The 27,873-nt window shown below is 29.8% G+C and overlaps 3 protein-coding genes across 10 annotated transcripts; 2 read left to right on the top strand and 1 right to left on the bottom strand.

Moving 5' to 3' along the window:
* Window positions 1-5,137: 5,137 nt before the first annotated feature.
* LOC140670806 (transmembrane protein 42) lies at window positions 5,138-23,832 on the bottom strand. 3 transcript variants are annotated; one of them, XM_072901587.1, is made up of 4 exons: window positions 9,742-9,994; window positions 7,513-7,691; window positions 7,067-7,213; window positions 5,138-5,490 (listed from the first exon to the last, which is right to left on the bottom strand). In XM_072901587.1, exons 1-4 carry the CDS (start codon window positions 9,821-9,823, stop codon window positions 5,344-5,346), a joined length of 555 nt encoding a protein of 184 aa, XP_072757688.1. In that variant the 5' UTR covers window positions 9,824-9,994; the 3' UTR covers window positions 5,138-5,343. The 3 variants fall into 3 exon arrangements, with proteins under 3 accessions (XP_072757688.1, XP_072757691.1, XP_072757689.1); XM_072901590.1 differs by lacking the exon at window positions 9,742-9,994 and adding an exon at window positions 23,739-23,832 and having other exon boundaries at window positions 5,139-5,490; XM_072901588.1 differs by having other exon boundaries at window positions 5,139-5,490; window positions 9,701-9,982.
* On the top strand, window positions 9,184-17,171 carry Mypt-75d (Myosin phosphatase targeting subunit 75D). 4 transcript variants are annotated; one of them, XM_072901580.1, is made up of 10 exons: window positions 10,629-10,886; window positions 11,169-11,432; window positions 11,529-11,831; window positions 11,954-12,096; window positions 12,184-12,309; window positions 12,386-12,461; window positions 12,538-12,755; window positions 12,883-13,045; window positions 15,172-15,509; window positions 15,695-17,171. In XM_072901580.1, the coding sequence occupies exons 1-9, from the start codon at window positions 10,727-10,729 to the stop codon at window positions 15,492-15,494; spliced, it is 1,776 nt and encodes a 591-aa protein (XP_072757681.1). In that variant the 5' UTR covers window positions 10,629-10,726; the 3' UTR covers window positions 15,495-15,509; window positions 15,695-17,171. The 4 variants fall into 4 exon arrangements, with proteins under 4 accessions (XP_072757683.1, XP_072757684.1, XP_072757681.1 ...); XM_072901582.1 differs by lacking the exons at window positions 10,629-10,886; window positions 15,695-17,171 and adding an exon at window positions 9,184-9,565 and having other exon boundaries at window positions 15,172-15,688; XM_072901583.1 differs by lacking the exons at window positions 15,172-15,509; window positions 15,695-17,171 and adding an exon at window positions 13,570-13,741 and having other exon boundaries at window positions 10,626-10,886.
* On the top strand, window positions 21,119-27,168 carry Msra (methionine sulphoxide reductase A). Of its 3 annotated transcripts, none has more exons than XM_072901585.1 (5): window positions 21,119-21,258; window positions 24,440-24,601; window positions 24,715-24,835; window positions 24,996-25,132; window positions 25,457-27,168. In XM_072901585.1, exons 2-5 carry the CDS (start codon window positions 24,444-24,446, stop codon window positions 25,692-25,694), a joined length of 654 nt encoding a protein of 217 aa, XP_072757686.1. In that variant the 5' UTR covers window positions 21,119-21,258; window positions 24,440-24,443; the 3' UTR covers window positions 25,695-27,168. The 3 variants fall into 3 exon arrangements, with proteins under 3 accessions (XP_072757686.1, XP_072757685.1, XP_072757687.1); XM_072901586.1 differs by lacking the exon at window positions 21,119-21,258 and adding an exon at window positions 24,178-24,306; XM_072901584.1 differs by lacking the exon at window positions 21,119-21,258 and having other exon boundaries at window positions 23,933-24,601.
* Window positions 27,169-27,873: the final 705 nt, after the last annotated feature.

Genomic DNA, 27,873 nt, shown 5'->3' on the forward strand with positions numbered 1-27,873 from the left:
ATGGGCATCACGGACAAATTTTCTGTCCAAATTACACTAATAGTACAGATATAAATTCTGTCTTTGTCATTTATGTAAATCGATCAAGTGCAAAATATATGTAGTATCACAGTGTCGTTGTTAATAATTTATCTGTTTCAGTGAATTTTTTACACCTAGAAAATTTTTCTTCAACTTGCAAGATCATTTTTTCGAGTGTATGCATGGCGAAAGATTAAAAAAACATTTTCTTCTTTTATGAGAATTATTGTCGTACATACTTTTATATAGAAAATCCTCCAATCGCTTATATGCTTGATAGATCGACCGCGACTACAACGGGAATTTACTCTGATTCATTCATTCGCGTTCATAATGTTCGTACATATCGGAACATTGATCACATGTAAACGTTTAATAAATTATTCAACAATCACATAATAAACATTTTTTATTTAATGATTCAAGAATTACATAAATATATATTTAGAGAAGAGAAGTGTTATCTACATACATTACATATGAATATTATTAATCGATTTACATTTTTACTCGTCATTTTTACCCTTTATGCGATTATTCTTTCTCAATATCGATTAAAAAAAACAAGCTAGCATTTTTTTTAAATAAATATTTGTATGAGAATTGATATTATAGATTTACGATTTGTTAATATTTTAAACTTAAACTTCTTTATCTAGCTAATGATAAAGTGATTACAAAAATATGAATTCTTTCTGTTTTTAAAATATGTTTATTTAATTTTTCGAGCCTTTTTATATACAATTTTTAACAGTGGGACGAAAAAATATAAATTTTTTATATTAGTGCAACAAAGATAACAATGACTGTAATTGAATTTGAAAGATTCACAGATTTATTTAACACGCGTGTATTTCTATAAAGAAATTATGACTATGACTTTTGATTATAATATTGTATTAGAATGATAAGAAACAAAATAAAAGGTTCTTTATGAACATGTCAGACATTAAAAAAATACCGGAATTTTTCACTCATCGTATCTAGAGGCACTAGTATTTCCTATTTTCTTTTTAAAATCTTGTAGAATATTTTTATCCAATTTTATTTTATTGAATTTTATCCAATATCTTTTTTAATTTTGCTATGTTTAACTGCAAATTACAAAGTCTTTTAAATTTCAATTTTTTTATTTAGCTTTGAACAGATTTATCTACTATCTCTTCATCTATGTATCTATACATTGTCTTAGATAGCTTAATAGAAGGTCGTCTTTACAAAGCCATAAATGTATCTTTTAAAGACGATGTTATAAATTTTATTTATACTCTTTTTGACTTATTTTACATACAGAATATCAAAAAATGTTGATTCTAAGAACAGTAATAAAAAAGTTTATAAATAAAAAATAATTGTTTTTTTCAATCATATTTATATTATTTTAATATAGATATTATGTATAATGTCTGACAAATTTATAAAATTAACGATTCATTATAAAATCAATGGCAATAATAATAAAAATACAAAATTTTAAGAAATTTTTTATACATTTATAATATAAAATACATCTGTTATTATAAAGATAAATACATAACAGGTACATTAACTGCTTTAAAATCTCTTCAAAGTCAGCAAAGTCAATTTATTGAATATAAAAAATTATGTGTCGTAATCACTATTCTTTGTACAATAAAGATATTAGAAAAATATATCATTGTATATTTAACTTTGAAATTCTTTTTTTTGTCTACATGTATACTTTACTTCAAAAGGTAACAATTATAATATATTTTATATCTTGTATTTAATTTTATATTTGCATATAATAAAATTTATTTCTATAATTTTATTAATGATTTTATATAAAATATAATATATATAAAAACGCAGATTGTATAATAATTTTAACTTTATAATTTTTTGGCATACCTTTCCTTTTTCTAGAAGAGCAAATATGTAAAATCCACAAGCAAACTTCTTTATATTTTTATAACATAAGGTTTATACTTTTTTCGGCCATAATGTAAAGTATTTTTATTTTTTCTATCTCTAATAGATTATTATTATTATTATTATTACCTATGGTGTATATCATTTGATCTTTTGTTACAATTAAAGCTTCATCGTCTGTTCGAAAATATATGAAATCATAAATATTACTGTCAAAGCATAAAAAAAAATAACGAAAAGAAAGAAGAAATTAATTTACCATATATCCTAGCCAGACCGATTCGTAGAAGAATTTTCTTCTACAGCAGAGAAAAGACTGGCCATTTTTTGAAGCTGGGAAGTTACTTGTTCTTAGCAAGATTATTTTCCAATCTTCTTGTTTCGTCACTTTGTATCTCTCTATCAATAATAATCGATTTTTTATTTACTTAATAATTTATCAATATAACAAGTTTGACAAATTAATAGATAAATATTTAATTTGATTCGCTTTGTTGAAATTTTGATTTCAATTACTCTCAATTCCAGAGCGCTAAAGATATTTATTTTTAGACGTTACATTTTTCGAATCTCATGTATTACTTCAATCAGAACGCATATATTTATATCGCCAAACTATGCCTCAGTATGACAGATTTCTTTGACCTTCGCAAATGTCATTTAAATGATTTAACACATTTTTCTTATGGTACATGACGACGATTTTTCACATTTTCGTTTTTACATAAAAAGATATCGAATATGTGTTTGTCATTTTTATCAAATTTAGATAGAGCGAGTCAAAGTAAACATATGTGTATATTTCCGCAGCATGTTTTGTCCGAGTTTATGTTTAATGTATGAATAAGCTATTCGACAGTGTCTCTTTATGAAAAGAATGAAAGAAAAGAAAAAAAAGTTGACATATCTACTCTATTTATTGCTGATTTCTTTCTTTTATGGCTTTCAGGAATATATGTTTTATCTGTTTCAGTTTGACTCATTGTGTGTGACCACGAGATGAATTTTAGCAGTAAAAATTAGAAAAAATTTTTTGCCAATGGGTTACATATAATATTAGCGACCAATATTGTAATAGCAGCACAAGGAAAATAATAATAATTTTTTTTTAATACGATTAGAGACCTTTAAGCAATCGCATTACTTAGTCCTCAGATTCGAACAACATATTGTGATTTTAGCTACAAAATAGCAATCAACTAAACAGAATGGGAGAGTAATTTTAGACCATTTAAACGTAAAAATGTACAAATGTATAAATTAATGTTTTTGATAGCTTCGAAAAAAATAGATATAAGTATCTTGTTGAGAATATTCATTAATAATTTATAATTTAAACTTATTGTATTTGTCGAATCGGGCACACAGTTAATAATAAAAGCATGTAAGTACATTCAATGGTAATTTTATGGGTTCGAAAGACCGTCAAAGACTAACAGCGCGCATACTTGATGGTAAACATATAAGGTGCGTAGTGTCATGTAGTATAAATATCACCTTGATTATATATATAAGAAAAAAATATTATACTTACCAATAGAAGTACCAATACTTAGTTTCGTGTTACTGATTTGTTTATGTATGTATTCAATTTTCACTTTTTAAACTACTGAGATTTATGTCTAATTTATATACCATAAAAAAGATGTCTCGTGAATATTTAAATACATAAATAAACAAAGTCTTGAAAAATTGCACGAGTGAAACGTTAAAAGCCCAATAAAATTCCGAATAATATTACCGAAACAATCGATGATATAAATGGGGATGAAAAAAGGATAAATATAATCCTATATATGATGGAAATATTAAAACCTCTAATGGAAAAGTAAAGAAAACCTACTAATCAATGTTACAATCAATGATAAATTAACATATAAATACTATATTATTAATTTACTTTTTGTGTAATGTAACTGTAATAAAATGTCGAAATTTCGGTAAAATAGCATCGCATATGACAGCTTTCAAAATATAATTTTGAAGCGAGGAATTCGCACTAGGTATATCATTCAGATAATTATTTTGATAAGCCCTATTGGGCAAATTAATGTCAGAAAAGATCGATCGATTCAACGCCTATTATATTCATTATCAAACACCGCACATTCATTCACGTGGTATATTTACATCCGGGGGCATAAATACATCCGTCTTCGTTACGCGTTACAGTGACGCAGAGATTGTTACCACGAGGTAACATAATTATAACGACGTATAATTCGAAGCTTGCGCTAATTTCGTCCTCATTAATGCGTCAATGTGAAGCGTTATCCACTTGACGATGGAGGATAACATCGTATTAGTGTATTTTAAGTGACACTAGGAGAAACGTATACCATCTCATTTTGTCATCTCTCTTTCGTTCAACGATGCTACAGAAACAGTGGATCCACTCTGTCGTGCTAAAACAAGCGCAATTAGAGAGACATGGATTTTCAAAGATACACTCTACTGCAGTTTACGTACTATGAAATTTGCTTAATTTACTTTGACAAAAGAAGAAAATATTCGATTGATTTAAAAAAATAAATATTCTTGAAAATATTTTGTTCTTTATTCTAAAACATTTTATTCTCTTCTCTTATTATATTTTCAAACATAATTTGAAATAATTGATAAGCATCCGGACACACATTTTATACTCATATTTTTATATCGGGATAATGAAAAGAATTAATAAATTAAATAAAAATTATGTAGTCTCATTTATAAAAAATGCAATTACATGTAATTTTTTTATGTCCTTAAATCATTTTTTTTCTATTTAGACTGATGGAATATTTCTGTCTTCCTATCACGATAAATTTTATACTATGACTTCCTTTATACTATTCAATCTGATAATTCAATTTAATAAATTTAATAAATAAATAATAAACATATCTCTATATGTATATATTTAATAATACATGAGGGTATGTGTGTGTATGCATATATTGTATGTGATTTATCGTTTGGGCAATTATATCGACGTTTATAACTTCAAAATTATCAGTAATTTACGTAGAAAAAAAATCACTATAAATACATAGTTCTAAAAATATATAATAAAAAATTATATATTCTTAAACTGAGTTAAAAAATTATATAGATAAAGTTTTATTTATAATAAATTTATGACGAGATAATTCTATAGTACTCTAAAGTAAATGTATATATATATTATATCATACATGTATATACATTATATCATTATAATACATCATTTAAATAGCATTCACATAATATCTATTGATACTTTAATCTTATATATGTAGTGGAGAATTTACCAATATAGTTTATTCTTCAACGATATAATAAATTTACAATAAGAATACGTGGTGGATATTGATAGCCACATCAATATAAAAAAGTATAATATAAAAGTAAAAGTAAGTCGTGTTATAACATTGTAATACTTTTAATATAAAAATCGTTGCGCGCTGATTATTGAACTTTTAATTTTTTCTCGACGAGAATATCCTTTTCATCGGGAACGTAACATATCAAAATCAAACCGAGAAGTACTAAGGAAGTTCCGCACCACCAGACCAACGATGTAGTTTCGTCAAACACAATGAAGCCTACAAAAGCCTTTAATAAAAATTAAAAATTCATTAAAGTTTTACAGGCTCGCAGAATATCTGAAAAATAGAATAGACTAGCAAAATGTTATAATATACTTATATTTCTTTTTTAAGGTTTAAGCTGTGAATAGTTTCAACTATACAAAAGAAAAATATCTATCGACATGTTGATTTTGTTGTATTTTATATTTTTATTTCACAATCTAAAATTCAAACGTAATATTGAAATATATTAGTTATTTTAACATAATACATTACGCATAATATAATGGTCTTTAATTTATATTGGTAATTATATCCCATTCATTGATACATTCAAGTAAAATAGAAAAATTTAGACTGTGAAAACTTGTAATTTTTATCTAATAGATATAAATAATCATCCTTTCTACAAAAATAATCTTTTCTTATTTTTACATTTGTATATCGCTTGTAAAAAAGGTACTGATGATTAACGATGAGATTGACAAACCATGTGTTTGACAGCTGACATACATACAGAACAAACTATACGACAAATATATAACTGTATCTTTACTTTTCGAAGACTGCTAGTCAGAGAGATTGCTAGTTCCTATAGTCTTACAAATCCAAACTTAATCTCGTAAATGTTTAACGCCGACAAAATCAATATGCGGTCACGCTACCGACGGGCTGCAGATTAAATAAATTTTCACAGAAAATTATAGAAATATTACAATTTATAAAATTGTGAAAGATGTGTGTCATTTTCTATTTCTAACTCTATAAGCTAAAAATAATAGTACCCGTAAAATTTAACGTATAAATGAGAGGAGTATATAATTTTTACGGAAAACGCGAAAGAAAAACAGAATATAATATAATATATTCTGTCAGTGTGAAGGAGATGGCGAACAAAATATTCTATTGATCGTGTAATAATTCCTGCGTGTATGCATAAAGTGCACTACTATATCTAGATTGCGTTTCAATAGCATGTATCATATCGTATACTGCTTTCCTTCAATCGCCATGTAGCTGTGCACGTATAATTGCTATGACCGCATTGTGCACGCTCGCGGAATTGCGTCTAGTTCACGAAACAACTTTCACTCATTGCGAACCGACTCTCGGAAATATATTAATCTGATTATATTGTTAACCATAGATGAACAATTGTGTGTGTGTGTGTATACGCGGCCTGACAAATATTCTTTTTCATACATTATATTCTTCTCTGCCATTCTATATCTCACTATATTTTGTCAAAACTTTTTCCAATAAATTTATCCCGCATGTTTCTCGCAATGTTCTAGTTTCCTTTTACGAGAAGCATGAAGATAATGTTCTTGCCTTAAATTAATTAATTGATGATTTTTCTTTAACGTAATATCGGGGAAATCATCGTTTTTTCAGTCACAAATTAAGATTCTGTTAAAGCATGTACATAATAATTTTGTTAAATTTTTTTTTCTTGCAAACAACTATTGGTATTGTTAAAAATAGATTTTTTTAAATTAAAATCCCGCAAAAATTTATTAAAAAATTATTAAAATTAAGATTGTATTATATTTAACTTGTTCGATAAAAATAAGTATTATTTATAAGATTTAACAACTCACTGAACAAATATAGTTTGTAGCTGCACTGGCGACCGTCACCGGCAAAGAAGATCCGCTGCTATGAAGCGCTTTGACAAAAAACGTGCATCCCACGGTGTTGCACACGATCATAAAGACCAGAAGCACTCCTTTTAGTAATAATGACGCCTTTTTGCATGAAAATAGTAACATAATAAATATGATTTAAGTACATAAAGAGTAAGATATAAAATAAAGTAAAAGTACAAACATTACATTACTCTAGAATTATTTCGTCTCGAATCTTCAATTCAATTTTCTATCGCTCGTTTTATATTTTCGAATATAAATTAATTTTGTTTTGCAAAAAAAGAGAAAACGAAGATCTCTTAATGTATTTTCTTTATTGTTATTTTCGATTATTATTATTTTTTTTTTCTTTTTTTTTTTTTTTTTGTATTGACGATACGAATTTAGCGCCAACTCACCAATGACGATGACGATGTGTCAGCGCCGGCGAGTTTACCCAGGAGGCTGCCGGCAGTCGCGAAAACGCCAGCGACAACCGCGAGATGCGCCCCGCTGCCGCGGTATCCTTCCATATCGGCAGATAACGGCGAGATGGATCGACGAGTGGCACCTGGCACCTCAAGGTCGTTCGCGGCAACTAGAGTACAAGACACGTGGAACGCGATAAAATTTGCACTTTTATCTGCTTGAACCGGGGGATCAAATAACTTGAACGCGATATCGAGCGTGATCGGATGAATGACAGCGAACAAGCATGCGCTCTATTGTCAGCTGATGCCGGAAACGCGCGTCAGAAGTCAAGTAACCTTCAGAGCTAATTAATTTATTATCAGTTTATGTTTAATAAATCATACAACATACATGTATAAATTTTTTTTTGTACGTATATAATATACATATTGAAAATTTGATAACATTAATTCAACGAGCATACGAGGTCGTGCAATTTAGATTTATAGTTTTCTTTTAAAATGTAAATCTTTTAAAATTAAATGACAGCCTGAAAGTCGATTCAATTTTTACAATCGCGATGCATTTTCGACAAATATTGCACTCTTCTTATGAAGAGCTTTCCGATACGAAACGTTCATTATTCTTGCAACTTATTTAATTTGCATATATTATTTACCAAAATATTTGCTTATTCTTATATGTACAAGTATATATATAGATTGAATTTATACTCAATGTACTATATATTTGACAAAAGCTTAATTACGAAAAGAAAGAATGTGAAAAAGCGTAGGTGTGTACGTGTATTATGAACACATAATTTCGCATTATGTCAATGGTACTTGAATTCTCATGACTCTTCTTTTGTTACCAAATTTTTCGTACATAATTATAAATGTATGTATATATGTCGAATGGACGGAAGTGAATATACGTGAAATGTAGAACGCGATCTAAATATCAGAAATGCACATATTAATCAGCGAGGCAATCTGACATAAAAAAGCAGCAAGTAGAGAGAAAGAAGAAAAAAAAAAAAAAAAAAAAAAAAAAACAGTTTTAGCTCCAAACCGCGTTTTCAAAACTCATCGGGGCGTAGCTGTCACTCGGTCTTTTTATTTATTTATATCATTAACAAGCTCCGGCCAGATAGATCGAGAATTCCGACGTCACGCGAATAACGAGGGGAGGCCGATACACCTCGCTTATCGACCTGGCTGGCGTATAATGCAGAACGGTTACGCAACGGCCGTCTCTCTCGTTTCTCGCGGCTGTGCAATCATCGTCGCAGGCGAGGCGGAAGTGCCGTTGCTGGCCGTTCGCGTCCGCGCGAGCGCGAGATGCGAGATCAACCAAGATCGCGCTAAATCACGAATCACGCTTCGGCGGACGAGGGCGAGCGCGTGTGTTCGCTCGCGATTCGCGATGCGAGCCAGCTGAAACGAGCTTGCTGCCGGCTGCCGATAGTCTAAACAGGCGCGGTGAGGGGGGGGAGAGGGGCGGCGCGGTGAGGAGTGACGCGAGAGGCGAGACGAGGCGAGGCGAGACGAGGCGAGGCGAGGCGAGACGAGACGAGACGAGACGAGACGAAACGAGACTAGGCGAGGCGAGGCGAGGCGAGAGGCGAGAGGCGAGGCGAGGCGAGGCGAGACGTGCGCGGGAGCGGGAGCGGGCGCGATCTCTCTCACAAGGTAGTTTAAAAATGGCGGACGACAGGTAGACGTTTCCGTCGTGGCTGCACGCGCTGCCAGGTACGGGAAACGCGCGCGCGAGCGAGTGTATTTCCATCAGTGGCGGCGGTAACGTCGATTCCGGCGGAGGCCTCGTCGAAATTGTGTCCGAGTGACGGGCCGCGGATTATGGCGTAAAATCATGCGGACGGAGGCGCGTAGCGCGACGTGAATGAAGTCCGGGTCACCGTCGTCACCGTCGCTCGTCGTTACATTCCGTTGGCGAGATCGCGAGCGCGGAGGGAACGGGGGAGGAAGGAAAGCGGACCACCATCGCCGCCGCCGACGCCGACGCCGCGTGTCGAACCACCGTCGCGCGCTCGCACACGTAAGTAAAGAGAGAAAATTGTCACGATATACGTCACTCGCCTCCTTGATTTTTCACGGAGAAAAAAAAACCTCCATCACGTTCGATCGTCCATCTCGACCATTTCTCATCCTCCCCGCGATTTTCTTATCCTACCTTCCTGCCTTACTCCACGAGAGATCCTGCGCGATACGCACCGCTCGTCCTGGCCCCTGGCCTTGATCGCGATGGCTTCGGTACCCTCACCGAGCGATGTAATTGGCAGGAAGTAAAATCCATTCGCTCTCTCTCTCGCTCGCTCGCTATGTTTTTCACCGTGTGCTCACGTTTAATCGTTCGCGATATGAACTAGGAAAGAATACCACGAATCCTTTACCGATTACTTTAATGATTGATAAAAGTAATGTGCAGATGCTAATTTTATGGATTGATTATTGAACATTGTGTAATAAAATAAAATGCTCGTATTTTAAGCAATTATCTTGTATAAAATCAATTATATATTTTTATACATTTTAATATAATTACCGTGATTTCTTCAATATTATTCATTTCTTTTCATAAATCTTTATTATTTCTTGAAAAAATAAGTGTTATACATTTTGAATGAGTAATATGCAAGGTGTTTGTGTTATTTACAAATTATCTCTGAAAGATATCAAACTTATGTTGCCAATGTACAGTTAGAATGTTTAAATGTGTACAATCTTATATCCAATGATGTAATGTATTAACTGTGTTGAGAGATTAAAAATAGAGTTCATTACATTTGCATATTACACAGATATATATATAATCTAATAAAATTTTTGTACATTACATATGCATGAGGTATTAATTACATTCCGATTTATTTTTATATAGAGAATTGATTTCTCTCTGCAAATTGATATTATTTATTAAATATTCTTTTAGAAATGTAATCTTTATTTTTTTTTATTGAATATTATCATTTTTCTTATAAGAAGTTAAAAAAAAAAAAAAAACCTAAGACAGATTATCTTATTTTCCAAAAGAAAAAATCCCATGTGTAGCAACTCAACAATCTTAAAAAAACACATATCAGCATTAAATTATCATTACTATTTCTAGAAAGCTTTTCAGCATGTACAAACATATGTGTAAACATTTTATGTTTACTTACCTAAGTACTTGATAAGTTTTACAGAGCATTAAAGTAAAATGTGCTATCACTCCTGCCAGATAACTCGGGAAAATCAATCAAGTTGCATATGCATTGTTGAAATAAGTGAAAATTCTATATATACCAGAATAATGTCCAGTATTTATTCAAAAAGTTTAAATTATCTGAGAATGAGATCTTGGCTTTGTAACCGTAAAGGTAAAATTTGTTTTGTTCATTGTACAGAATCTTCTAATTATTATGATTAAATGTTTTTTTGTTTTTTTTTTAAATGTGTGGTTAGTGAAAATAAATATAAGAGACTCTTCTGATCAATTTGACCATTAAAAATTTATATGCATGTTTTTTCTGGAGCAGATTTTTCATTTCTTTTGATACATTTGCATTATGCATGCATATGTATGTATGTATGTATTATGTATAAACACCAAATATGTAGGCTTATATTTAATGATGTTTTCTTTTTTTCTCTGTTAACAGATAGATATAGTTGCAAAAATTACAAACACATAACAATGGAACACTCAGAGCTAGTAGCAGAAATGGTACACGTTGAAAGACTGACGACGCAAGAACGGTTACATTTGGCACGTCATCGTAGACTACAGCAACTGAAAGTATGGAGACAACGTGAAAAGGAATGGTTACGGCACCAAACTAGGCATACAAGTAATAAGCGGCACATATATTTTAGTGATAGTGTTATGTTATTAGAAGCTGCTGCAAGAAACGATATTGATGAAGGTAAGAGATTGATAAAGATATTATATAAGAAATAAAAATGATCTACTAGGAAATATAAATATTACTGTCATGTTGGAAACATTTGTTTCGTTTTAGTGAGGCGACTTTTGAAGAAAGGTGTAAATCCAGACTCGACAAACGAAGATGGTTTAACGGCACTGCATCAATGTTGCATAGACGACAATGAAGAAATGATGAAGTTACTTATTGAATTTGGTGCTAATGTCAATGCAGAAGATAGTGAGAAATGGACACCATTACACGCTGCTGCTACATGTGGTCACTTACACTTAGTCAAATATCTTATTGCCAGGGGTGCAAATTTATTAGCTGTTAACGCTGATGGCAATATGCCATATGATATTTGCGAAGATGAAAAAACATTGGATTGCATCGAAGGTGATAAGATTTTAGGCGCTGTAACATTTCTTAAATATTTAGAGATTGTCATTTTCAAGTATATACAGTAGAAATAATAAAGTATAATGTATTCATATAAATTATGTTTTTATAACATATAGGAGAAATGGCGAGACGAGGAGTTACTCAAGAATTAATAGATGAAACAAGAGCCTCAACCGAGGTTCAAATGTTACGGGATTTGCAAAAAATTACTTCTTTAGGAGGTGATCTTGAATATAAGGATCATCAAGGTGCTACACCTGTACGTGTTCAGATTTATTAATCTAAAAACAAAATTATTAATAAATTATTTACAATTATAATTATATCATAATTTTCATTTTTACAGCTTCACATTGCAGCAGCAAATGGGTACTTACGAGTTGTAGAATTTCTTCTTGATCAACATGTATCAACAGATGTAGAGGATAATGACAAGTGGCAGCCGGTTCATGCAGCTGCATGTTGGGGACATGTAAGCTTAATATTTTTCTAAAAAGAACAAAATCTAAATATTAATCTAATATATTATATATATGATATTGTTGCAGTTGGAAGTACTTGAGTTATTAGTGCAGAATGGAGCAGATCTCAATGCAAAGAATAAGCACGATGAAACTCCTGCGGGTAAATATTGTCGATTCATTTTGATTTATATTACATGCATGTTCAATTTTTTTCATATCCTATTAATATGATACAGATATATGCGAAGATCCAGAAATTAGGGAGAGAATAGTGGAATTGAAAACGGAACAAGAGAGTAAACGGCTTCGGGAAGCGCAGGGACGGAGAGTACGCAGATCGCAGAGCATAAATACACGGACACAGAGCGTGCGTCGAACGTCTATTCGAGACAAAGTTCTTACTACTAAAAAAGATGCCCAAGAAGAAGCGCGTTTTAGGTTACAAGCACAACAGGTATAACAATTTCGAGAACTAATAATATCTAATATCTATTTTCTAATTTTTTTTCTCAATATATATATATATATAAGAAATTAATGTTAAATGTTGAAATTTGAAAATAAATGAATAATAATTTCAGACATATGTTGCTCCTGCATCTAGTATTCCGCCATTGGAGAATAGTACACAGGATGTAGGAGATCACGAGACTGATTCTAGCACATTGACAGCAGCAGTACGAAAAGGTCCTGAAGGAAAAGACAATGAGTCTTTTCTTCATGAAGATGTTGATAAAGATTCAGGTACATTCCAAATGTATTCTTACTTGCAATGGTTGTGGTTCAGTAGAATATTGTAATAAATGGTAGCTTTTTATGCGGAGAGACTTCTGGAAAATATATCTCGATCGTGCCGTGATACAAAATTGCACATATGTATATATATATAATTGTGCATATATATATATATATATATATATACACATATCATGCTCATTTATCCCCAAAGTCCAAAGGAAACATAGGAAAGTATATGTAAATATAAAATTGAAAAAGATTGTATATAAATTCATATATATATATATATATATATATATATATATATATATATGTATATATATATATATATATATATAATAGAGAGAGAGAAGAGAATTGATTAGTTTTGGAAGATTAAATAGTCCCAAGTATATATAGATTGTATATTAATCTGTTACAAACTCGCCATAAATGTACTGTGTTAAACTCACTGTGTTAGCTCGTTCGATTATTTACCAGCTTTTTCTTTTTTTTCACTATTGCGTGCTCCTGAATAATTGCGAGGTTAGTTTTCTACGTCACTTTCCTATTTCTTTAATTATTACACTTCACGATTTCTACAATGCATTTAATTATGTTATCTTTTTTATATCATACACATCACACGATACGCCAAAAGTTACTCGCTCATAGTGTACGTAAAATATCTACGTTTGCTATGCAAAAACAATGCATTTTTTTCTTTAAAAAAAAAAAAAAAAAAAAAAAAAAAGTTAAAATGTGCACACATACACACGTCACATCTCATTTTATCTACATTTAATCTCTTTGATAAGACCTAAATGATAATGGCTTTCTTAGCATATATGTTTGTGGACCGCGCGTTAGCAAAGCTTAGCGGCCACTAACAAGCACAATAGAATAATAATCAAACGAACAATATTTACTGTAGATATGTCGAATTGTTTCTATACTTTCTTACATAAACTGGAGCCTATACGATTTAAAAAAAAAAATTATACATACCGTACTAGTAGGACGCACAATAAGTAGAATTTTGAAAGATATATTAATCTATACTCTTTATATATATATAGTATTATGTGCAGGTTTTGGTTTTTTTAGAGTAAGTATATATTTAGAAGACTGTTACTTTCCGTTTGGTAAACTTTTGTCGGATAATGCGTTCATAGTATAATGAGCGAATTTTGGGCCTAAAGCATGACAAAGTTGTGATCGCAGTTCTCTACGAATTTTTATGTATATTTGTTATCGAATTCTACATTTTTGAAACGTATTGAAAGTCGATAGCAAACTATTCGCTAATCAAAAAATGCTTTATATCTATTATATTATTTATACCGAATTGAAAAAATGGTGGAGTCATATTATAACTTTTTTCATTTTATTGAGGTAATCAATTACAAAAAAAATAAAAAGAACATATCAGATATAGTGAAAGGACAAGCCATTGATAGACAAATTATCAGTGAACCTTTATATTTACGTTTCCTAAATAATAATAATACTGTGCTCTAGATGAAATATTCTAAAAATTATCACTTTGTTTTTCAATTTGATAAGAAATCTCGATGATAGATCATGCCCATTAAAACAATAATGCGCAAGTATAATTAGATCAATCGTTTGTAGTAGCTGTTAAATCATTGGAGAAATTCCATTGTAGTAAAAATGTGAAAAGACATACAGATGATGTATCATAGTTGTTTAAACAGTTTCCTGCTCTTTGTAACATAACAGCCGTATTTACTATATACACATATTGTCTCTCTGTCTCTCTCTTTCATATTTATTAGTTTTGCTTGCGTAAAACGCAACCACTTATAATCACGTTTATTATAAATATCATTTAGTAATATACTGTGTACGTATATACCGAAATATGCATATGGTGGTCCTTTTTGATGCAATGTTTTCGAAATGCTTGTTGCTAAAAAAAAGAGCATGTCAGAGGCTTGGCGCATGAGATTCATAGTTGACATCCTCGTTTTTTTTCTTTTATTTTTTAATCGTAATCAGTGCATAGGAATAGAAAGTGGGATAAAGGTGGAGGGACGGAAAAGTGGCGATTGCGTCGATCGAAAAAGTCGGCACGTCTTTGACGCGGGAGGGGGAGTAGCACATTGGATTTTTACGTGTTTGCCTGATAGCAGTGACAGGGCTTGACCCACCGGTCGGCAGTCAGCAGCAGTCGCCGATTTACGCTACAGACAGCGATACCAACGGCAAGATCAACATACATGTGTCCGTTGTTTTCGTCAAATCCTTATCAGATCTGAAGAAGCAACGGGCGCAGAATCGGCACATATCCGGTGGTTCGTTGGACGCTAATGGAAACGGTATCCCGATGCCAGTCTCATCCATCTCCAATTCTGAGCTCAGCGCCGACGACTTTACCCAACGCTTTACCGGCAATACCAGCGAGATCGTCGGCGACAATCACACGGAGAAGAACTGCTGCACCGTCATGTAACGCGCATTTATTAACGTAAGCCTCTTTTTCAATTTCGTTTTCCCTCCTTTTCCTCACACTATTGCGCGCGACAACATTTATATAGACCGAATGTTCGCGTTTCTTGCAAAAAAAAAAAAAAAAAAAAAGAAAAGAAAGAAAAAAAATGAGAATGTGTTCTTGCGATTATCTTTTAGTATTTTTTTTTTTTTTTTTTTCAGAGATGACTCCAAATGCTGTGTTCTTAAATTTCTACAATTTTCAAATCTTACATACATTTAATCCAATTCCGATGTGTGATTATTTTTTATTATATATATTTTTAATATCATATATATATCATATATATCGCGATATATATATGTACTTGAGATGTACATATGAGATACATGTATGTTAATGTACATACATCGGAATTAATATCTGCAGCTTGTTGACAACTTTAAATTCGTGACAATTATCGCGAGGCATTATTCTGATAATGCTCGAACGGCCGAGATGTACTTAAATCTCGTAACGAAATAATTTTTTCCTGCAATTATGACGAAATCGTGGATTGCTTAAATAAGCTTGATGTCAACAAATGAGAACACCTTGTTACGATAAACTTAGTAGAAAACGTGTACTTACACATTAGCAGAGATATTGCATTTTTCTTTAAATTATTTACAACTCTTCAACGCCTAAAACGTTTAAGTATTGTACAGACTTTTATTTTTATTTATTGCTATAATTAAAAGAAATGTATAGAGATTATATACAATTTAAAGAGTAAGAAATGTGTATTACTACATTTGTAGAGATATTGCTTAGATGCGAATTTTTTTTCTAATATATCTCCGTAAACAGGTATAAGACTATCAAACAAACTTCCAATGTTTTCTATGAGACTCTAGCTATAAGAGAATTAAGTGAAAACTGTTTTTTATATCGATTTAAAAATTATTTGTAAATTTTGATATGTGGTATTTATCTATATTATAACTATAGACTTTACAGAATTCTTCGTTTTGCGTATATGTATAGCAAGTCGCGGACATCACATTTATATGATTTACAAATTGCACCTGTTTTACGCCTTTGACGATGTTTAAGGCGTTTAAGTTTAACTTCGATATTTTGTATCGATATTGTTCGAAATACACAAGTATGTAAAATGTGTAATTTTACGCAAAAAATTTATATATAACGCCAGATCCAATAATCAAAATGGAGTACAATAGTAAGAAATTTCGAAATTATGCGTGCAAGATCATAAGTAGAATGAAATAATCCATTTTGGCGAACGGGCATAGTTTTTTTTTTTTTTTTTTTTTTTTTTTTATATACTTTGTGTCAAACAATATTGAAATTTTAAAGAAACTTTTTGATGGGAGTAAATAGTACAAATAAACACTCGTACATTCCTCTGCGATGCAATAAATAAACATTCTGCGTGACTCTCGACTGCGATCGTATTTCGTAATTTATCCTAAATCTTACAATTGTATTAATTGTAAAATTTTTATATTGCCATGATTATTCCAATGTGGTAAAGGTATTGTTTATATTTGGTTTGAGTATGAATGTTATGGCGAAGATTGATTTCAATGGCTGTATTTGAAACGAATTTATGTGACATCTATCACCTGTTATGGTATTGTAATATATATATAGTAACGTTATACATATAAAAATAAAATCACTGTATATATGTTATTTTATATTTTAATATTATTTCTGATCCTCAGACACACGTGTCACTCTTATCAAATTATATCAAAATTTCATATGTTCTCGATTAACAATTATTTCCTATGTTTCTTATATTGTATAAATATTAATTAATTTTTCAATACATTATCGACTTGAGATACCTGTGAGTAATTTATAAATACATATTTTGTTATTTAATATTTTTCTAAACAATTAAATAGATTTTCTTCTTTCTGAATTTTCTGTTCCATGCATGACATGTTACAATATGTGCACTTTGTATATATACTTACTTTAAAATATAATTTGTATTATTATATACCATTTTCACACAGGCTGTTTCCTTCCTCTTCAACTGTCATCCTTTTGTGAATCATTCCGACTTGTTATCAGCATGAGAGTGCGATTCTCACTCGTGTAAGATCTAACCAGACGCATAGCAGGTCAGAAACTGAATAGTAACTGATAATAAGCCGGATGATGAGAGTCATAATGATACGAGCGGTATGTGCGGTACGATAGCTTAGCGACCAGAGGAGGAAGATTACATCAGTCGACTTCCAATTGAGAACTGATTGATCAAGCATATATGCATAATTTGCCTCTTCTGATGCAACCATCGCGCCCTATTGAGTTTCATTAGAGCCACCAATTGCCAATAAACAAGAGCATGCTCTTAAATATTACATGATATTCAATAATCAAATAATAAATATTGTCTTTGTATCTTTGTGTCTGTCAAATTCATTTTCAACAATATCTACGCGAAAGGAATATCTAGATGTAATTTATTTTATTCAGAAATAAATTGTCCGATGAAAGATACAATATAATCTCAATATAATATTTCAATGGAAATAATTTCATTATAGATTTTCTGTCGATTACTCATTATGTCTTCCATTATTTTTTTAATTACTTAAAAATATGACACTTCATATTTCGAGTCTTCATATCACTTTGAATACGTAATATAAAGCTAAACACTTCGATATCTTTAATGATTAATGTCACTAATATCGGAATTATCATGTCGTTATCTAATTCTATTTTAGGTAAAATATATTTTAAGGGAGAACTCCAAAAATAATCTGTTTTTATAGATTTTGATTGTATTTTATATATTTTATATATAATCTATTTTACACACAAGTGACAGTGTTCTCTAACCAACGCAATGTGACAAAAATATCTATATATTTTTTTATCTATATTATTAATTTCTACATATCTATATTGTTAATTTCTTATTAGGATCTTTTATTGTTCAAATCGCATTCGATTAAAGATGGTGCTTTGTATGAGAAACAAACCTATTTCTTGTATTACCTCACACACATTTGAAATATTTGATATAAAGCTCTAAATCCTTTCTAATATCCTTTTATAACATTGTTTATTCGATTTTTCCTTTCTCTTAAATAATCAAATAAAATTGAACACTAGCAATATAAGAAAAAGATAGGACATCTAAATTATTAACTATTATCTAAAAATAAACGATAATTTATTTTATTATTCTTTTTTTTCATTTAATATTTTTGTTTTGTTATTGTTTATATATTAATAATTTTTGGTGTGATATTTCATTACACACCAAAGATTAAAATCAATATGAAATTCTTTTTAAGAGATACTACTTGCAAGAAGTTAATCTAGTGCCCTCAATCAACAGTGTCTAACAGTTACGAGGTCAATGGCGTCGAATAATCATTTTCCTCCAGCTGAAACGTGACAAATTTATAATATTATGTTACATCAGACAAATAATTATTCTCATTGAAACGCGTACATATCTAACAATTTCTTTCGAATTGTAACAACAAATTTTCGAAAGATCAAATCATTAAAGATTATTTTTTATATATTTTTTGTATCATATAATATGTTACGTAATACAAAATATAAACAATATAAAAATATATATAAACATTTAGTTACAAATTGTAGTTTAGTAGATTAGTAAATCATTACGAATATTTTTTCTTGACATTCTTTTATATAAAACGATATAAAATTTGCATTAAAAAGTATAACTATATATATTATAAAATATATACATGTTTAGATTAATACTTTTTAATACTTACTCCGATACTCTAAGACTCTAAGATATCTAAAATTAGAATTTACAGGTAATCTTACGCCCGTTGTGTTCGTATACAAATATTTTTTTAATTTATATTGGAGCTCTTTCACAAAAAAAGAATTATATAATCAGACTATATAACAAATAGACAAATTAAGACAATGTTTACATGTACTATATACTATACAGTAAAAGTATTAATTGTGCATTTCACATTTTGTATTTATTAAAAAATATAAATTATTAAAACAATTATAAAAAAATTATAAAAAGAGAAATTATATTTAACATAACAAAATAAAATATCTTATAAAAATCTTATAAAAATTAACAAAACATTATCTAAAATAATTTTAAAAAATAGTTATACAACAATTTATAAAGAATTAATATTATATATTTAGTAATTATTTTTAAAACATAATTTTATCTATATAATAAGAACATGAAATATAAATAAATATGATTTTCTTGTTTTTACAGCACAAAAAGTATGTACACAAAATAAAGACTCAACAAATTTGTAATGGTTGCTTTTTGATGTTTACTTTAGCTATCTAGTGATTGAAATCAGCTAACTATAGTATTCGATAAGATGAAATTTTAAACCTTTATTTGAATATATATTTTTTTACATGCATATAATCTTAGATTCTTTTCTTGTTTCTCTTTCAAATAGCGAGAAATGGAAAGTGTTTTAAAGTAAGGATCGATTCCGCGGTATAATGCGAGCAGTTTGTATTCATAAATATGTAAATTTAAATAATAATCATGAAAAATTTAATTAATGGTGAATTTGGATCAAGACTGTAGACTGGTGCGCACTAAGTACCCAAGTAGCACATGTTCGTTTAATAAACGTTTTCTAAACGTATCTTTTCGTATTAGATACGTTTGGAAAACGTTTATAAAACGAACAGTGCTACCTGGGTATGTTCTTATTGTCAGTTTTTTGCAGATATTTATATAGACAATAGACATATTGAAATGCTAATCCCAGACGTCCCGATGCACAATGCACAACTTGTACATATATAATAGCTAATTCAAAAATAAATATGAAATCAATTTTCATCAGGTAATTAAATACCTGATCTTCAAGATATAATATAAACTTAATGTAAAATTATTGTACATTACAATTTAAAAAAAAATAAAATCTGTAAAAAATGTTTCTATAGGAACAAAAAAACACGCCATATATATATTTATTAATAAAATCTCTAAAAAAATTTTTCAAAGTGTTTTTATTTTTATTAATTTTTAAAAAATTATAATACGTGTATGCTTCTGAATTTTGCATTGAATTTATAATAGAGAATCCACGAATATAATGATAGAATAAAATAATAAATCGTTTCTTCTTTATTCTACCACTTCGTATATTGGTAGATGACTATGCGATTTGCTCGCGCCGTTTTCAGGAGATCTTTTTCTTATTTTTCTCGTGTATTTTTCTTTTATTTTATAAGCTAATGACGACATAAAGGAATGATAAAAATAAAATTCTTAAATAATGATCAAAACGCTTTCAATCTGAGGAATATATACGTATTACGTAATACAATAGTCTCCTCCTCTTCTCGAGTCACACGGTAAAAAAACAATTTATCTATTGTCAAGTTAATAAGTTTGACGTTACTTAATAATTTTATTTTTATCATTCTTTTATTCTGTCATATAATGGCTTGTAAAATAAGAGAAAAATGTAAAAACGAGAAAATATATCTAATGAAACGCACGAACGAATCGCAGAGCCGTCTAATATACAGAGTGGGAGAATAAAGAAGAAACAGTTTGGTGGGGAGAGAGATATGTCTGGTTGTGACGGACATAAAAACTGGGTGCTGTCCATAGCATACCGCAGTAAGTTTCATTACTCTAATTCCGTAAGAAGTCCGTAAGAGTTCATTTTCAAAGGGTTCGTGCTATTCGAAGAAGTTTGGTTCTACCGACACATTAATAGATAAATTTTTCTCTGGCATCCCGATAAAATTCCAGGTAATACAAAATAATGCTTAAGATAAAAGATGAAATTTCAGTCTATCATATTTTTTGGAAATTCTAAAAATGTTTAAAATAATCGAAATTATTTATATCTTTATCTATTTCACTACATTTTTATACGCAATTAAAACTTACTTTGTAGAGATGTGTAACGGTTTAATTTATCAGATACTCTCTCCCCGTATAATATACTTTTAATATTATAACATAAAATTTTATAAATTTATCATTATTTTGCTAATTTTGTCATTGGTCTGCAATAATTTTCATAATCATAAAATAATTATATAATGAACTTGCAAATTAATGCTCGCGAATTTCAATTATGATTATATGTTGTTTATCTATATTGTATATTATTTATTTGTATTTTATTGATTTTTTCTTATATATATATATATATATATATATATATATATATATATATATATATATATATATATATATATATACACATATATATATATACACATGTTCTACATATATAGGATGTCAAAACATGTTTCTATATTGTATTTAAAATAAACATGTTCAAAATATGTTTATAAGAAAAAATACGTTTCAACGTCCTAACATGTCGTGCTTAACATTCTTTATAAAACTTTTTTTATTTTGTCTTGTTTCATGAATATTTCTTACCTAAAGATTTATATCTTTTATGTATTTCGATACTGTATAATAGATTCGAGATCTTTTCTTAATAAGTCAAAAAATGTTATCAAGACTTACACATCAACTTGCTTTAATTTTCATTTAATTTCACTTATCCTTGAAATTCTGCCAACTGTAATCAAAATTAGAATCATTTTGGTCACTTTTATTAAATGTCGTCGAAAATCAAAGGTTAGATTTTTTTCAAAATTCAGCAAAAATCTATTTATATCTCTTTCTCGTAGCGATGACGCTACAATTGTCAATGCTAAAATGCGTATGAAAGAACATTTATAGAATCAGATGTTGTAATGTACAAGAACCATTGGCAAGGAATATTCCGAGTCTTGCTGTCTTTCAACACGTTCTGATTTATAAATAATTTTACAATTTGTAATTTTTTAAAATCTACTGTATCTACTGTATATACGTATATTACATATCGCACGTGCAATATACTAATTGTAAGATATTCGAATTGTTAAATAATTGTAAATGAGTAAATTTTACATTATAAATCAAACAAATTTAGTCAAATTAATTTTTTAATTTATGTCAATGTGATTATTTATTCCTGATGCATAGAATTTACGATAATTATTATTTGTCAATATTATAAGAGATATCCAGATAAAAATTATATATTTCGAAATATGTAGAAAATACTTTTATCAATATTTGATATTGATTTATTCACAGTGTATATCGTATCTTCATTCATTTTTACGGAGATTTTTCAGTAATTATAATATTTTCAGTTTGCTCTACTTGCATGATTAGATTATATTAATAAAAGTGCGTTAATTATATTAACTGAATAACGTAGTTATCAAAAGATATGATGTTGCGCCAAATTACATATATACATAATATTATATTAAAATTATAACTGCTTGAATACAGAATGTGCTATCAGATTTCATCTAAAAATTGCCAGCGATATCGCAATCAATTTCAGACTTTTACTGCATAGAATGATAAATGTGATGATACGTGGTAAGAATCCTGTGTAAAGATATAAAAATCAAAGAAAGAAATCGCAGATTATTTATGTCGACAGTTTTAATAAATAATAACTGATAAGCGTCGGCGGCGTTTATTAGTGAGCTTAAGAACGAAATCATAAATCAACGAAACTCTCTGATAATTTTTGGATAGAGAAAAGAGCAATATAATGCTTGTTGCTATTCGAATGATTAAATAACTGATCGATAAATAACTGAAAGTCATCTACTACCGACCACGTGATACTTGTATGTCGATTTTACTTTTGATACAGAAGCATTGGAAGCGTACATATATATATGCGCGTGTGTGTGGGTGTGTAGCGCGCGTAAAATTTAAAATAATCTTTCTTTAGTAAAAAAAATATTAAGGACCGATTTTGCCGACATCGATTTTTTTTAATTAAGATTTAATCTTGGTTTAACTATTTTCGTCTCTTTCAGATTAGTTGAAGAAAAAGAGACGAAAATATAATGTTAAAAATGTCATAAAACTTTAGTCTCTTATAAAATGATATAAAAGTGTAATATAACAAGCATCATCAATATTGTCGCACAAAGTAATTGTATCGGTTTTACCGAAGCTATTTTGCATTTTAAAATCATCTTTTAATTATGCTATTCACTAACTTACCTATTCATTATAAGTTGTAATAGTAAAATTGTTTACTTTAATTATTTTGTCAATTATTAAGATCGGTCAATTATTAAAAGAACCTAACCTAACTCAAAGACCAAATCAAAGAAATCGATTTAAAAAATTTTTAAATGTAACGAGAGCGATATATTATTGAAAGAAATTTTGTCGCGTTCACTTACACGTTTGAGAGCTGACGATAAGTTATCCCATCCTGATACTTAGAAAATCCGCGCGAATCGAATGCAAACATTCAGATTGCGAATCAGCTGGCCACTACTGGCCACTGGCTTTCGTGTTTTGGACTATGGCCGCACCATGGTCATCGCGGGCCACACGCACACGACACGCACATTCGGCGATGCGTGCGCAACGCCGCCTCGGTGACGGCCTCGGAACACTCGGATGCGATCCCGTCTGACAAGTCCGACGATCCGAGGTCCGACACGTGTTCGCAGTGGCCTCGGAACACTCGGATGCGATCCCGTCTGACAAGTCCGGCGGTCCGAGGTCCGACACGTGTTCGGAGTGGTCGAGATAAGTGGAAAGGCGCGCCAAGCGCGTGCTTTCCTCCGCTCCCGCTCGCCTCCATCTTCGTCTCCACCACATACTTGATACCGCCCGATCGCCGCGATACCGGTTTGACACATGCTACCGTGGAAGTATCATATGGAGGACGGTGTGTCGAGTCCGTGGTTAGGTCGAATCCGACAGCTCATTTGATGTACACAAGGATGTCGCGATCTTATCGTATGATGTTACCTGTTATGTTACCATATCTGGTTCGAGCTGTTTTCGCGAACAATTGTTCTATTACGTCGTATCAATGTGGCGCGTTCCTCACGTGTCCGATCATTCAACGCAATAATGTATGTCCATTTAGCAAAATGCCGGGTCAGCTGGAGGAGTTCAAGAGTAAACGTGCCACTTTCGGCATGGGTTGCTTCTGGGCGGGAGATTCTCTCTTCGGAGCGCTACCTGGAGTTATCAGGACTTGTGTGGGCTACGCTGGTGGCACCAAGGAATTCCCTGCGTACAGAGACATGTAATTTTTCATATTATCTATTATTTAGCACGATCCCAATTTTTTTGATCTTTATAAATATGTATAAAATTGTATGTAATTATTATCGTATTATTAATTGTTAATTCTTGTAGGGGAGATCATACAGAGGTCATTGATATTGAGTATGATCCAGAAGTAGTGTCCTATACACATTTGCTGAGCTTGTTTTGGAATAATCACGAGTATGGTTTAACAAGAAAAATTAAAAGACAGGTATTTTATCGCGATATATATTAGTTATATTTCATAATATATTATTTATTGTCAGTAGAAAAATAAAAATGTAATAACACTTTTCATATTCAATAATTTGTGTAATTCATATTATTTGCATATGATATTATTAATATTCCAACGCTAAATGTATTTTCAGTACATGTCACTAGTTTTGTATCATGACGAAGAGCAACGGCTGTTGGCTGAAAAATCCCGCGAGCACGAACAGAAACAACGTGGAGAAGTTTTTGTCACAGAGATTAAAAAGTTTACAACATTTTACCCTGCAGAAGAGTAAGTTACTATTTCATAATCAAATATGCTCATTTTTCTAATTTACGTCATAGAATATAATTTTACTTCTCTAGACTTTTATTCTGAAAACATAAATTTAGATACATTTTCTTATTCTGACCAGAAATAGTTATATATTTCATAATTTTGAATATCTTTCCAAGTATTTTCAATAAATCTTTACTATAATTACAAATAAATGTTGATATATTAGATACAAATCTTTTGCATAATTATAAATAAATTTTAAAATTAAATTGCATGTGATTTAATGTAAAAGCATACATTTAATAGTTAAATATATACATATACCATCTTGTACAGCTACCACCAGAAGTATCGACTACAGAATCATCCATGGCTGATTGAAACACTAGGTCTTACTACACCAGAAATCTTGCGTACCTCTCCATTGGCAGCCAAATTGAATGGTTATATAGCTGGTGCGGGAACACTTGAACAATTTGAGAAGGAATTACCAAACTTGGGACTAAGCGAGAAATCGATACAATATTTAACAAAGTACATTATCGAGAATCAAGGCAGTGGTTTGTACTGCTAGCAGATTTAGTAAGAGAAATCAAGGAAACATTTTTTACTATTAGATGTAGACTAAATGTACTCGATTTTTTTGTGACAAGAAAATTTACAATTTTTTTTTAGCGAAAATACCGAGGTTTTAACCGTTTGGAATGATATAAAATTAGCTTTATTTAAATATAAATAAAGAAATTATAATCTTTAGCTAATTCTTTTGTTACGAAAACTTACTATACAGTTATTTTTCTCTTTTATAAAGAGAATTTTATATTCTAAATTTTTTCCCAAGTCAGTTGTTTTAACTTGACATTTTCTTTTTCCACTGCTTTCCTATTATATACACACATTTGTTGTATGACTATTAGAATATTTTCAACAGTGCATATACCATTAGAATAAGATTGAGGATTAAAACTGGGGAACATTAAAATAGCTTGATTAGAATAATTTTGGTAAAATGGAATGTAATTGTTTCCATTGTACATTTATAATTTATAATGATTCGACGAAAGTGTTTACTAAAGAACTACTATAACCATTACAACTAAGATTGAATTAAATTATAACAAATAAGATTATAATTAATATAGTTAATACATTATATAATTTTATTTGTTATAAGGCTATATTTTGTTATCTATTGCTACATTAAATTTTTGCTGTATATATCGAGATATTGCAATGATTCATTGTTAAGTTATTAAAGAAATTTGTTACATAATATTTTACTCATGACAATTTTACAAATGTCAATTTATAGTGCAATGAAATTACGTAATTCTCTCTATATATACATGGAAAAAAATGATGCTTTTAACAGTAACGTTTTACAATACCATTGTACAATAGTAATTTTTCATAGTTCTGCTATAATAAAAATATGTACTTTTGAATACATATTTTAATTAGAGAAGTTTTATTGTAAAAATATGTAATCTTATAGAGGACTGTTTTCTTTTTATTAAAAAAAGGCCGGTTAAATCAAAGACAGTATTGCCAATTCATGTCAAATCGATTTAAAAATGTCTAGATATAGCATTAGATGTAAATATGATCAAGGAGCGGGGTTTTGATTTCTGATATAAAAAAAAATTTGTTGACAACACGTAAGCATATAAAATGCATAGATGTAATATAACAATAAAAATGGAGTTCATAGATTTATAATTAATAATTTGAGTGCTGTTATTGGGATTAAAGATGATATTAGCAAATGAGAATAATACAAGTTTTGATGCTTCCTTTGTCCGATTGTGCAATTAGTGAGGAAAAGAAGAAAAAAGAAGCAATCGTCTTACATTCTCCATTATATGTCGTGATTTATATATAATAAAGTGTTCAATCTATTAAATATAAATCTATTGGTTTAGACTTAAGAAGAATGAATCGAAGAATTACTTATGTTCACATATGCTTGCACATAACATTCTATAAATTGAATATTGTTTTTTAAACCATGTAGGTAGAATTGCTCAAAATACACCACAGTTAATGTACTGCTTTTTTTTATCACTGTTATCAGTTCCCATTTACAAAAAGCTTCTTTTAAGTTTCACTATGATTTGGACACACAGCACACATATTTGAAATTTTATATGCAAAGTTCAAATTTCCCTTCATCCCTTTAAGACATATACATGCATTTCACTGTATGTATGTTTAAACAATGTAACACTAAATATACAGAGATTATTAAAAGAATGTAAGCAACATATATTTTATATTAATAAAATTTATTTTATTCAAAAAAATAATACAATAAAAATATCTTTTTTAAAGTAAATCTTTATTTTTAACCCTTTGCATTTTAAGTGCCAACTGATAATGAGTTGTAATTTTAAGAGTTTTTACACACTTTGGATTCTACAATTCAGTTAGTTAAAAACAAATTTACATAAAAAGGAACAAGCAATTTTACAAATGGATTATTTTTATCAGTTTCTCATTATTTTCCAATTGCACTCTTCAACAGAGTGTGTACTATGTTCCTTTATAATTTTATAATTATGCAAAATAATTTTGCTAAATAAAATGAAATAATTACATTATTAGTTTAATTATAAGCGTACTATGTAACGAGGCCTATTGCTTATCTTCTTAAAGATAATATCGATTTTTCTCGAACAATTTAAAATTCCTGTGTGTGGCTTTAATAACATCTCAAGTAGCAAAAGTAATCTTTTTGATGTTAAAATGACTGT

Source organism: Anoplolepis gracilipes, chromosome 11, assembly GCF_047496725.1.
Source record: "Anoplolepis gracilipes chromosome 11, ASM4749672v1, whole genome shotgun sequence".
NCBI classification, from domain to species: domain Eukaryota; kingdom Metazoa; phylum Arthropoda; class Insecta; order Hymenoptera; family Formicidae; genus Anoplolepis; species Anoplolepis gracilipes.